Here is a 14,151-nt window from a genome sequence, read left to right as displayed (position 1 = left end):
CAGGAACCTAATCGCCAGAATCGTATCTGGAAAAATATTGAAAAAATACAGGTTCCAGAAAATCATTCATGACACACTGGGTGTCTCAGCCAAACAATTCTGCAAGAATGTGAACACAAATGGGGACGAAATAGCCTGTTTTGCCAGGAAGAAATACATATCCACACACTGCAAGACCAGGTTGTTGCCTTTTACACCAGGGATGACGTAAGTCGTTCAACAGCAGGTGAAAAGCAGACCGTAACAAAGGGAAAAGTAAAAAAGCAGAAGCGGTTTATGACTCACACCATGAAAAACCTCCATAGGAAATTCCTGCTGGAAAACGTCTCTAGCAAACTTTCCTATACACTCTTCTGCCGAATGCGCCCATACTGGGTAGTCCATCCAACCATTGCAGACAGAGATACGTGTCTATGTAAGGTGCATGAAAACTTGGAATTTATCGTGGAGAAACTTCATGGACTTAAACTTCTGGAGAGAACAGAGTTGGAATCTCTTGCTGAGGAAACTTGCTGTAATCCAACATTTAAGCCATGCATGTATGCGTAATGCAAGAACTGCAAACTACAAGACCTCAAGATTCAGTCTGGCTATGGTGGTCAAACCCAAGTTTCTTGTGTGCAGTGGACAACTGAAACTGTCCTCAGAGAGAAGAAAAGTGGTGACAGCAAAGAAAAGTTGCCTGTGAATATCACCGTGAAGAGGGAAATGGAGAGTTCTTTGGAGGACCTGATTGAGACTTTCCAGAAACAGCTCAAAAAGTTCAAAAGGCACTTGTTCAACATCAAGACCCAGTTTAACTACTACAGGGAATTGAAAAAGAACATGAAGAGTAATGAATGCCTCATACACATTGATTTCTCTGAAAACTACTCTTGCAAGTTTCACAAAGAGATTCAAGCTGTCCATTTAGCCTCTTCTCATCAACAAGCAACTCTTCATACAGGGGTCCTCTACATTGGTGGTGAGGAAGACCACTTGTGCTTCACAACAATTTCGCCATGCAAAGAAAAGGCTCCACCTGCCATATGGGCACACCTCTCCCCAGTACTTAACCATCTCAAGGAAACATGCCCAACAGTGTCAATTATCCACTTTTTCAGTGATGGTCCCTGCTCACAATACAAGCAGAAGGGCAACTTTTACATGTTGACAACTGAATTGTACAACCAGGGCTTCACTGCGGGCACTTGGAATTTTTTTGAGGCCAGCCACGGAAAGGGTGCCCCCGATGGGATAGGAGGCCTTCTGAAGAGAACAGCTGACAGATTGGTGAGCCAAGGTGAAGACATTTCCACCGCTAAACATCTTTTCAATGCATTGGTAAACACCAATACAGCTGTCAAGATCTTCTACATTGAAGAGGCTACAGTGGAAAAGGCCATACAGCAGATGCCACAACGACTCCCCGCTGTACCATGCACTATGCGGATTCACCAGGTCATCACGCAAGCACCAGGGAAACTGACATACCGTGATGTGAGCTGCCTGTGTTCAACAAGGCAGATTCTGCAATGTCAGTGTTACCAAGCTCAGGCCTTCGACTTCAAAGTCAACTCTGCTGTTCCTGCATTGCACCAAGAACAACCAGACCTTTAAGTACAGTGGGATAGAGATGACATTGTTGGTCAGTGGTGTGTCATCAGATATGACGATGAGGTTTACCCTGGAACCATTGTTGAAGTGAGTGAGACACATGTTCATGTTAAGTGCATGCACAGAGTAGGACACAATCGTTACTACTGTTACTACTGAGCGAGCACTGTACACACAGTGCTCGCTCATAAATTTGAGCACGCGCTTGTAAACGTATTGATTGCAATCTGAAACATCACCGCTAGAGGTCGCTAAAAACTACATACAGCTCCTTTAAGTAATTATATGCATATACAGTTGTGTTCAAAATTATTCAACCCCCACTGAAATTGATTGTTTTGGTCGGTTTGACATTGATTTTGATCATTCAGTCATCCTGCTTACAATTAAATCAAAGAGGCACGTGTAGGTCAGACAAATATAACAACATTTATAATGAAATAATCACAAATGTCTTTTCTGAGCTCACATCATTATCAGTTTTATTCAACCCCCAAGTGACATTCAATCTTAGTACTTAGTACAACATCCTTTTACAGTTATAACAGCTTTTAAACGTGAAGCATAGGAGTTCTGGCATGGAGGCCTTCATTACGCAGGGTGCGCCGTATTGTCGGAGCAGAAACTTCAGTACCCACATCTGACAAATCTTTTCTCAGTTCCTCAGCAGTCACACGGGGACTTTTCTCCACTCTACGCTTCAGGTAGCGCACAGCAGTCGAAGTCAGCATCTTCTTTCTTCCACCACCAGGTAGCGTTTCAACAGTACCCTTTGCCTTGAATTTGCGAATGATGCTTCCTATGGTGTCTCTTGGTATGTTTAACATCTTTGCAATCTTCTTATAGCCATTGCCCTTCCTGTGAAGAGTAATCACCTGTTCTCTTGTCTTCCTGGACCATTCTCTTGACTTCACCATGTTTGTAACCACACCAGTAAATGTCTAGAAGGAGCTGAGTATCACAGTCATTTTAAAGCTGCCTAATTGGTGCTTATTAGGCTTTATTGCTGCTCCCTGACATTCACAGGTGTTTTCAATACCTGATTGAAAACACTTCAATGAACCTCTGTTCTTCAGAGTGGTAGTGTTTAAGGGGTTGAATAATTGTGTTAATGAAGAATTCACAAAAGAAACATTTACTACTGTATTACAAAACTAATTGATGTCATTTTAGTTGCATATGGTTCTTTAAGAAGTCCTTGTAGGATTTCATTCTGAATACAATTACAAATGTACACTAAATTCCCTAAAACCATTTACAGCATTGGGGGTTGAATAATTTTGAACACAACTATATATATATATATATATATATATATATATATATATATATATATATATATATATATATATATATATATATATATATATATATATATATATATATATATATATATATATATATATATATATATATATTAAATCTTCCAGTGTTCTTTTAATGAAAAACATAGTAAGATCATTTTGTTTAGTTTTGCTGAAACCATGTGAAGTTTTTGGGCTTGTTAATGGACTGTCTCTTCACAGACTTGGTAGCTCATTTAAACTACTGTATTGTGTGACATTATGTCATTCAAAGTATATTGTTCAATGTATCGCTAAGTAATAATGCATTATATTGTTATTGACTACAAAGTGTATATTTTTTGTATTCAGGGAAGGTAAAGTAAATAAATGAAAAAAATATATATTCATAGTATATTGCTTGTGTGTTCTGAAGACACTGTTAATTAATATGTAATGTAACACAAATAAAGTATACTTATAACAAATAATATACTTATAATAAAAATAAAGTACACTAAACACAAATAAAGTATATGTATAACACAAATAAAGTATACGTATAACACAAATAAAGTATACTTATAACACAAAGTATACTTATAATACAAATAAAGCACATTTAACATCACTAATCAAGCATGTAATTAGTCCCTATACTTAAAGCATACTAAGAATACTTAAAGTTGTTCCAATTTAGAACATAAAAGTACACTAAATACACTTACAATTATGCTTTAATACAACTAAAATATACTTAGTACAAAATTAGTTGTTTCAAAATAGCACATTTCAAGTTAACTAATCATTACCACACGTCTTGCTGCAAGTATACTAAGCATATTTTTTTCACTAGGGTTGTTACGGAGGGATTGAGATGAGAGGCTTGTGGATCCATATGCAAAGCTTTTTATTGAAGAGGAGTTAATAACAGGCAGGAGTCAAACAAAGGCAAGGGACAGGCGAGGGTCACCAAACGGAGAACATTATCCAGGGGACAATGCAAGAGGATAATCCGACTACCAGGCTAAGGTCCAGGCGAGAGGCAAACAGTATCTGAACAGGTCAAGACAAAAGAGGTAATCCAAGGCAAGCAAGAGTCCAGAGAGCAGGCAGAGAGGAAACCAAGCTTGGATCAAAACACAGGGCAAAAGTAAGACTAGAACACTGTTGGCTCCATAAAGCCGCTATCAGCTAGACAGCAACATAAGCTAACAATACTCGGCAATCAGTGAGCTTGTGTAGTGATGTTACGTCTGACACCGACGCTCCGAAGCTTGCTTCAAACTCGAACGGTCCTTGCAATGAACCACTGCTTCGGAGCTTGTATCATTACGTCATTAGTCACGTGAAAATTACTTCTGAAGCAAACACACTGGTTCACTCCTGTAGTGAACCACCTGACTGCTTTGACAGCCCAATCCAGTGTTGACAGGTTTGAAACCTGGCGGCTGAATTTCTTATAAAAGTGAAGCCAAACCATGGCAACACCGTGGGTTGTAGTAGTCGGTGTTTGGATTGGCTTTATTGTTGAGGAGAGTGGATTGAGTTTATTTCAGTGTCACCCTCTGCCATATTTTTTTATTTTATTTCTTTTTATTATTATTAATTAGAGAACATATGAACATTGTTACATAAAAAAATGCATCAAAGACAGAAACTTCAAAAACCCTCTTCTACATTATACAAGTACAAAGCTTTCACACATTATACTGCCCTGCAAAAAAAACTATAGAAACCATTACAGAAATTCTATTGGATTTAATGGTTTATGGGAATTTTATTGGTTGTAATGGGAATTATAGTGGTCTCTACTGATATATGTTGGGTTCTATTGGTGGGGGCATTAAATCCTAATGGAATATGTCCCAAACACACTACCAAAAATAATTCTGTAGTGGTTTAAATGGTAAAAGCCAATGGTTCCTATTGGTATTTTAATAGAAACCATTAGAATTTCTGTGATGTTTCCAACTTTTTTTAAGCTAGTCTGATCTTCTGTCCTTGTCTAAAGAAATAATTAGACACACACACACACACACACACACACACACACACACACACACACACACACACACATCATGCTTAATGTTTTATTATCAAGGTGAACACATGAAATTCATCAGTATCTGTAAAATTCACCTAAATGAGTTTCACAGCACTAACACTAGGTGCGTTTACATGGAGCACTGTAATCGGTTTAAAAGTCCAATCCGAATAAAAATACTCCATATAAACACCTCAATCGGAATAAAAATGGCCAAACCGAATGAAATTGTAATCGGTTTGAGAGGGGTGGGATAAACCTTTTCATGAACCGATCAAACGAAAAATTCCACCATGTAAACGACCTGATCCGATTACTTTGAGTGCACGTCTTTCTGTGACGTGATATACAGCGCGCGCCTCCTCAACTGAAGAGCGCGCGCCGCGCTCACACCAGGCTAATGTTGACAAGAAAGGAAAGTTCATTTTTCTGAGGTATTAAACTTTTTATTACGTAACATGTTATGAACATGATGTTGGAATAATGACACAGACATAGCCTGGCTACAGCATCTCATCTTGACAGCGTTTGTCCGAGGCTTCAACTGCGCCTGACAGAATACATTTTTTTTCTGAGGTGATTCTTACACTTTACGACAAATAATAAATAGCTTTTATAAAACTCTACAAGTCCTGGTGGCCGTTGAGAGCTGCCATTTCAACGGGGAACATTCAAGCTGCTCTCTGTTTCTCGTTAGTTAAGTTAGCTATAAAAAAAAATTGAATCAACAACTGCTTCAAATTGGTTAAGTAACATTACCCACAGTCTACTTTAATTACTTTTGTTAATATTTATACCTTTGTGATTATGGTATCTTTCCTTAATCATCTGAAATCTATATGTTTAGTACTACTAGTAATGATGCTGAGCACGTCTTTAATGCTTCATTCATGTTTCACCGTATATCCTATGTTTTTATTAATAATTTGAGTGCATTTTATTGTTAATTTTGTGTTTTTCAAAATAAATGAATTGAATTAATTTTTGATTCCGCGTTCATCATTCACAGCTGTTGAAATAGCCATTGTATAGGACATAAATTAGGTTAAACTACTGCATGTCCGCCCACAGAAAAATAAATAAATATAAAAATTACCAACACAGAACTATTGATCCACGATACGTAACGAATCTGAGGCGGCAGACAAACTGTGTGCGCATGTCACAAAAGGATTCCTACTGAAAGTCAGCACATGTAAACACCAGATCGGTTTAGATAACGTCTCATGTAAACAGTCCACCGAATCTTTCAATCAGAATGATTTTAATCGGAATGACAAAAAGAATGTAAACGTGGCTACTGTTTCAGCTTTGATCAACTCGGTAAACACGTAATAACGGGGCGTTAACATATAAGCCTACTTGCATTTTATGGTTGTCAGCTTTGTTGCATTACATTTACTTCACCAGGAGATGGTGCTGCAATTTCTATCTGAATGAAGCTTCGAGTAATGAACCATTTTCGACACAATTGTATCAGAAAGCAATAATGCTTCGAAACGGTTCATTTGGCCATCATTAAGCTTGTGCATCAGTGTTTTATAGTCCTTGTGATTGACTACAGGTGTGGAACTAATTAGAGCAATGGAACATGGGAAATGTAGTCCAGGGTAACATGTAACTGTGTGTGCAGTGAAAAAGTCTTAATGGTGACCTCTGGTGGTGAGTAGAGTGAAATGGCAGGCATAGGATATGTAACAATTATAGACTGATAATCATTTTAATTATAGGCCTGTAGTTCATTGTATAATCGGCCCAAATGTTTTAAAATATTTTAATGAAGAGTAATCTAATCGATCTATTCTTTTATTATGCAGTGTGTCAGTTATTGATGCGTTATGAAATTGTTGCAGGACAAATTAAATGTAGGCCTAATATCAATTTAATAATAAAAGTAGGCCTACCCTAATAATAATAATTATTATTTTTATACATACATTTTAAAGGGGTGGTAAAACACATTCTTTTGAAGGCTTGACTGTGTTTGTGGGGTGCATTGTAACATGTGTTCATGCTTCGTTTAAAAAAAAAAAGCCTTATTTTTCATATATTTGACCTTTATTTTACACTGCTCTGTCCCTCCTTGTAAAACGGTCTGATGCTTTCCGGGTTGTATGAAGCCAGTCCCTCAAAAATACGCAATGGGCTCAGATTGGTTAGCTGGCCCAGTGTGTTGTGATTCGCTAAACGCCTAGTGGACGTATGTCGGAAACGTCACGCCCCTTACCTTTATCGGAGGCTGTGCTTTGGTCAGTGTTAGAAACAACGGCGTCAATAAAACCATACCAATCTGAGCCCGAATCAGACCCATAACATTTGAGTGAAGATGATCGAGCAGAACCTGTTCAGTCCTCAAGAGTAAAGACTGCGGATCTATAGTGATCGCTACTGAATGGCACTTTAACTTTTGTATTTTTAGAACGATTATAGCCAAATATCTGTCGCAAGAACTAACCCAAAACAAACACTAAGCACTGGCTTTAACTAGTAAGTTAGCCAAATCACACACAGAAGCATGTTTAGCATGCCTGTAGATAAACAATACATAAAAGCTCTAATCAAAGAATCATTTACACTAATGCCAGGTTCGCTGTTGAGATTTTAACGTTAGTGTTTGTAACGTTAGGTGTTCGTCGGATAACGTTAAGTATGAATGAGCATTTAACAGACTGGTTTGCAGAACAGCGTTGTCATCTGTTTACTTCCTTGCTACAACCTATTACAGGAAAACACATCGATGAAAAATAAATCAGACTTACAGGTTGTGGCCCGTAAACAGCTTCTGTTTGTAAATCCAGCTTTCAGGACAAGCCGTTGTGCATATCCTGTATTGAACTCGCGAAGTTTGTGGAAGTTTGTGTTGTCCTCCGTGAAATGTGCAGCGCGCGCGTCGTGCATCCACGCACCGGCAGTGTTTTTTTCACGCAGCTGACGTTGTGCAAATCCGGCATTGAAATCGCGAAGACGGTGGATGTTCTCCTCCGTGGATGTGCTGCAGGGAGCCCTGCGCGCGCCTGATTCCCCGCTGACTCAAACACACGTGCATATAACATGTTTTATGTTAAACGCTCTGCAACGCACCCCCGTCCCTATGAAGGCTGAACAGAGCAAGTACCCCAGACCTGCAATCCGGATGAAAATAACAGCGTTTCCTCGGCATCGCGGCAACAACACTCCAGCCTGACTATACCACAACAGCGCCGCAATACAAAATGGCCTCACCCCCCCCTTATTTAATATTCTCGGAGGAGGGGTTTATGTAAATATTGAGCCTGTTGATGTCACCAACCCTGGAGGAATGTGTGTAGTCGCCTACTGGCCGTTTGCTGTAGTTCTTAGAAACTGATTTCTTTAAAAGCAAATATCTCCCTTTGCTTTAAACTTTGAACGTTGTAACTTTGCAGATGTTGTTTATGCTCAAGCAGCAACATTACACTAGCTAAAGTTAGAATAGTGAAATCGTGGTTTACCACCCCTTTAAAGGGTTAGTTCAGGCAAAAATGAAAATTCTTTCATTAATTACTTCCCCTCATGTCGTTCGACACCCGTAAGACCTCCGTTCATCTTCGGAACAGAAATGAAGATATTTTTGTTGAAAGCTGATGGCTGAAACCATCGAAACAGACACACATTTTTTCCAACTCAGATGTTCTTCTACCATGAAAGTGTCCAACATTTTGAAAATTTCCTCACCCGTAGCTCTTCCTTCAATTTCTTTTGAAAATAAAAAATCTTCCACAATTTTACTGTCCCATAAATATCGAACGTACACTAACAGCTGTGCAGCGCTGCTAACGTCAGTGTATCACCTCTTATCAGACGATGAAATGAAGATATTTTAGTTGAAATCTGATGGCTCAGAAAGGCCTCCATTGGCACAATGCACTTTACACTCTCAAGACCCATAAAAGGTACTAAAGACGTCGTTACAAAGTCCATCTCACTACAGTGGTTCTACAATAACTTTATGAAGCGACGAGAATAGTTTTTGTGCACAAAAAAAAAAAAAACGACTTACTGTATGTAGTGATGACCGATTTCAAAACATGAAGCTTCGGAGCGTTTCTCTAAGTCTTGCCTGGAAACAAAGCATCTAATTCTGGCGATATTTTCAGATGATAGTAAGCTGATTTAGTTATTGCTTTGACATGACGACTGAAACTCAGGTCTGACTCCAAAATCTCACCAAGATTCCTGCCTTGATCTTTTGTTTTTAGACCTTTAGCCTCAAGATATGCGTTCACCTTGAGAATTTCATCTTTAGTTCCAAATGTAGTGATTTCAGTTTTGTCTTTGTTTAACTGAAGAAAGTTTTGGCACATCCAGTTGTTAACTTCATCAATGCATTTACATAGAGAGTCAATGGGGCTGTAGTCATTAGGTGATAGGGCTAAGTAGATCTGGGTGTCGTCAGCATAGCTGTGGTAAGCAATTTGGTTCTCTCTCATTATTTGGCTGAGTGGCAGCATATACAGGTTGAATAGGAGTGGTGCAAGAATTGACCCTTGTGGGACTCCGCATGTCATGGATGTCCATTCAGACTTATGGTCACCTATACTCACATAATAACCTCTCCCTTCTGAGTATGACCTGAACCATATAAGGATCATCCCAGAAAGCACGACCCAGTTTTCCAGCCTGTCAAGAAGTATGTTGTGGTCAACAGTGTCGAATGCAGCACTGAGGTCGAGTAGCACCAGCACTGATAATTTACCTGTATCAGTATTTAAGCGAATATCATTTATTATCTTTATGAGCGCTGTCTCTGTGCTGTGATGCGGCCGGAAACCAGATTGAAAATTGTGGGATTTTCATGTTTCAGTTGTTTTCCATCTCACACAGACATCTTCATTAAAACGCATGATAGCCAGCCTCTTTGTGTTTAACTCAGTGAGTGCTTCATGCTTGTCTGCAGTGTTGGGGGTAACGCATTACAAGTAACTTGAGTTACGTAATAATATTACTTTTTCCAAGTAACTAGTAAAGTAACGCATTACTTTTCAAATTTAGAACAAAATAACTGAGTTACTTTTTCAAAAAAGTAACGCAAGTTACTTTTTCACATTAATTTGACTGACAGCTCTCCTGCCCCATGTTGAGAAAAATAAGTGCAGAGGCGTTGTGTGTAACCATGATGGTTATTGTAGTTCCAGACTAAATGTGAGCATTTATTTATCTCACTTGCACAATAAAGATTCTGTACTCCTCAAAATGAATAAAATCAGTCAAATGCAAAATCAGAGTACTATGCAAACCTCCAATAATTAAATGTTAAGTAAAATAAATTTTTTTTTGCATAATCTACCTTTATATTTAATTTACCAATGTCTTGCTGCTGACCTTTGATGATGAAAATTACTAGATTTTTTGTTTTTATTGGTAAAACTTTTTTTACTGCATCCTATTCTACGATTATCCAGAATGGCAGCACAGCAGAGCTGCGCCCTCTACTGTTCATGCGTGAATTTGCATTTTTACCTCAGCCTGGGGCTTATTATTTCAATTTTGGTATGAAGAGGTCTTGACCGTTGCACAAAAATATTCCTTTTTTGTTATAAACAAAAACAAGCCCAGCCCAGGTGAGAAAAAGTAACACAAAAGTAACGTAACGTATTATTTTTCTTAAAAAGTAACTAAGTAACTCAATTAGTTACTTTTTAAGGGAGTAACGCAATATTGTAATGCATTACTTTTCAAAGTAACTTTCCCCAACACTGCTTGTCTGTAGCTGGGTTTCTATCCAAACATGAAGCAAATCTTTTCAGTTCACAAAAAAGAAAAAAACTAATTACAAATGCGAATTAGGTGCATTTCCATCCAGTTGTTCGAGCAAATTACAGTCGTATTGGTAACTTAGAAACCAACAGTAAATAAAACACCATCAGCAGAAACAGTAGTGATGCAACATGACATCATGACTTTGCGTAAAATACACGCCACTTTCTAAAGCCAAATGGCGTGTTATCTGTACGCATTTTGAGTTATCCGCGTGTATGTCTACGACGTGTCATTCCGCGTGTATGTCTACGCCGTGTGATTCCATGTGAATGTCTATGCCGTGTGATTCCGCGTGTATGTGTACGCCGAAACGAACAATAATCTCTGCGTGTATGTCTACGCCGTGTGATTCCACCTGTATGTCAACGCCATGTGATTCCACGTGTATGTGTACGCCGTGTGATTCCGCGTGAATGTAAATGGATTTATAAACATACTAAATTATGTTTTTTTGAAAATTAAAAAATGCAGAATGTTTCTTGTGATGGATAGGTTTAGGGGCAGGGGCAGGGGCAGGGGCAGTGTGTGTGTATGTGTGTGTGTGTGTGTGTGTGTGTGTGTGTGTGTGTGTGTGTGTGTGTGCGCGTGTGTGTGTGATGGGTAGGTTTAGGGGTAGGGGCAGTGTAGGGGATAGAATGAAACGGCGTTGATAAACACGCTAAAAAGCGATTATGCGTCTTGATAGCACACCAAAATGGCATAGCGAATTGGCGTGTCATACATACGCTATTTCATGAGATCAGTCTGAGTGATGTGTCGTTCATGAACGGTGAGAGTCAGTTCCCATTTGAGAGCCGATTTTCCTTTTTGTATATTAATACAGAACAATATTATTATCCACTTTGTATTGTTTTTAATTTTCTTTGCTGATACTTCGCTGCAGTCATCAAGTCTAAATAATGAAGCAATACATTGTAGTTTAAACACATTTTAGGTGGCAGTCCTTAAAGGTGAAGACAAAGCACTCCTTAAACAAAGTATGCAAAGTATATAAACATTTATTAGCCCAGACTTTGTAGTTTTACGAGCCCCGATTCAATCATTATAATTGTACCATGCAATTACATTAAGAAACATTCATGAACTCTTTTCACACAAGTATTTTCTATCAGTTCACTTCAAAGTCACATATTTGAACTTGCCATCAAGCTGCTCTACACTAATGAGACTAGACAACTCGATATCGATAAACACACATACATGTGATATTATACACAATTCTGGACCTTTAACTAAAGAACAAACCACCAAACCCTCTTCACATAATTACACAGTCATTGAGAGTAAATGGACACAAACCCGGTAAGAGCTCATGCAGTGAAGCATCCTTGGTAACCGAAAGAACAACAGTATATAAATTGTGTGTTTTTTTTGTTTGTTTTTTGTTCAGCCAGGTGTGTGTGTGATGTCTCTGTTGTTGATCACAGCTTTACAATCTCACACAGAGAAACTGAGGAACCATCAGGAACCTCAAATCCAGCATAGAGAGACCCAGTGAATTTTTGAGTGAATGTGTGTAAGTGTGTTAGTGTGTTTGTGCCAGAGACGCTGTAGAAGGAGAGAATGCCGGCAGACTCATCCACATACACTCCAAATCTATTTGAGGAACCTGAAGTTATGCCAGTTTCCTTACTATCATGGCAGACAGAGAAGCCGTCATTAGAGCAGTTCAGATTCCAGGAGTTTTCATTGAATCCAAACCAACAGTTTTCTTTCACTCCTTTCCTGCTGATCTCTTTATATGCCACTGATATATTAGCATCTCCACTCAGTTTAGCCTCCCAGTAACAGCCTCCAGACAGACTCTCTCTACACAGAACCTGACAACACCCATCAAATCTCTCTCGATGATCAGGATATGACTGGGACTCTTTCACAGATGTCACCTTTCTGTTCTTCTCAGACAGAATGAGATGATTGTTTGCTGTGTTTGGATCCAGTGTGAGATCACAGGCATCTGAACACAAGGAGAGAGACATTTATAACACAACAATAATTACTAAAGCTGTGTATTTGTGTGTGTACAGGTTTGGCTATACTTATAAGGGCCAAATGTCCTCGCTTTTATAGTGAAATATTCTGAGAACCGACTCAGGGGACATTTTCCTTGCTAGTTAAAAACACTTAAAGGGGTGATGAATTGAGAAATCAACTTTCCCTTGAGCCTTTGATATATAAAAGTTAATTGTGATATAAGAATATCCTGTAAGTTCCAGAGCTGAAATTGTTCTTGTTAGTCAAAGAAAAGCTTTTATAGACACCAGGCCCAGAAAACGAGAGATCTCAGAATATGTCGACCACTGACGTCATAGGATGCAGAAGCACCGCCTCAAGCCCACCCACCGACACGTGGAGCTAAACGGGTCGCTACCAAGCAATAAACATGCCGGTTCCAGCTCACATGCGTAAGACATGGCGTGTTTGTTCGCTTCATTTCACTGCAGAATCAATTGAAAACAAGACACAGGTCGAGACTGGATTTGCAGACATATTGAGATTAAAACACAATGCTATGCCTTCTATATTGGATCCGACAGGAATGGTGCAACACACACTTATGTGAGTAAAACATTTAAAATCTCTTTTCATAGTTCTACATTTTATCAATAAGTTTTGATTTCCTTGCTATTGCTGTTCTGTTTTTTCTATTTTGTAAATTGCTTAGTGGGGTCACGCCTTACTCTGAAACTTTCTCTTATGTATAGGCAAGAGTATGTTAAAGGGAGGGTTGTTTTGGGACATTTATACTCAGGATTTGACCATATATTTTGCACTGATGGGATTTATAAACATTTTGAATGAGCCTACGCCACGCAGGATAATTTAACACAGCAGGATAAGGGGAGAAAATTGACTGTGGTTACTTGGAACATGAAAGGATTAAATCACTCAGTTAAAAGGGACAAGGTATTGGCACATCTAAGGATGTTATCTAGTGATATAATTTTTCTCCAAGAAACGCACCTAAATAAAAATGAATACATCAAGCTAAGTTGTTTATGGATCGGTCAAACTTATCACTCTACTTGTGCAGTTAGATCAAGAGGGGTGGCCATACTCTTCAGGAAGGGCACACCATTCACTCATAAGATAACTATCGCAGATAAGGAAGGAAGGTATTTAATAGTTATTGGAGATTTATATTCATTACCCATAACACTGGTTAATATTTCGCTCAGATCCCTGACATGTCGCAAACAAGTTTACTCATTGCAGGTGACTTGAATTTAGTTTTGGAATCATATCTGGATAGAGCATCATCCCATAGAGCACCACCTTCTAATTCCAGCATTTTTATGAAGGAATATTGTAATAATTCTAATTTGTTTGATTTTTGGAGAATTTTTAACCTTCAGGACAGAGCATACTCTTTTCATTCTAATGTTCACAATGTATATACTAGAATTGATTATTTCTTGGCTGATGTTAAATTGGTGCCACTTGCTA

At 38.5% G+C, this 14,151-nt stretch overlaps 1 protein-coding gene across 7 annotated transcripts in view; it reads right to left on the bottom strand.

The window, feature by feature from the left end:
- LOC307126551 (NACHT, LRR and PYD domains-containing protein 12-like) overlaps window positions 1-14,151 on the bottom strand; it is a 156,921-nt gene that overhangs the window by 28,551 nt on the left and 114,219 nt on the right. For 4 of the 7 annotated variants that reach the window (XM_079817135.1, XM_079817137.1, XM_079817136.1 and 1 more), the window contains one exon: window positions 11,540-12,661. The exons of the other annotated variants lie outside the window; for them this stretch is intronic. In XM_079817135.1, coding sequence (XP_079673261.1) covers window positions 12,126-12,661 — 536 coding nt within the window. In that variant the 3' untranslated portion in view covers window positions 11,540-12,125. Of the gene's footprint in view, window positions 1-11,539; window positions 12,662-14,151 lie in introns of those variants that run through there. 7 annotated transcript variants of the gene reach the window in all.

The sequence above is a fragment of the Gobio gobio genome (assembly GCF_949357685.1).
Source record: "Gobio gobio genome assembly, chromosome: 5".
NCBI lineage: Eukaryota > Metazoa > Chordata > Actinopteri > Cypriniformes > Gobionidae > Gobio > Gobio gobio.
Note: the sequence above shows the minus strand (reverse complement) of the source record. Positions and strands in the feature narration are given on the sequence as shown.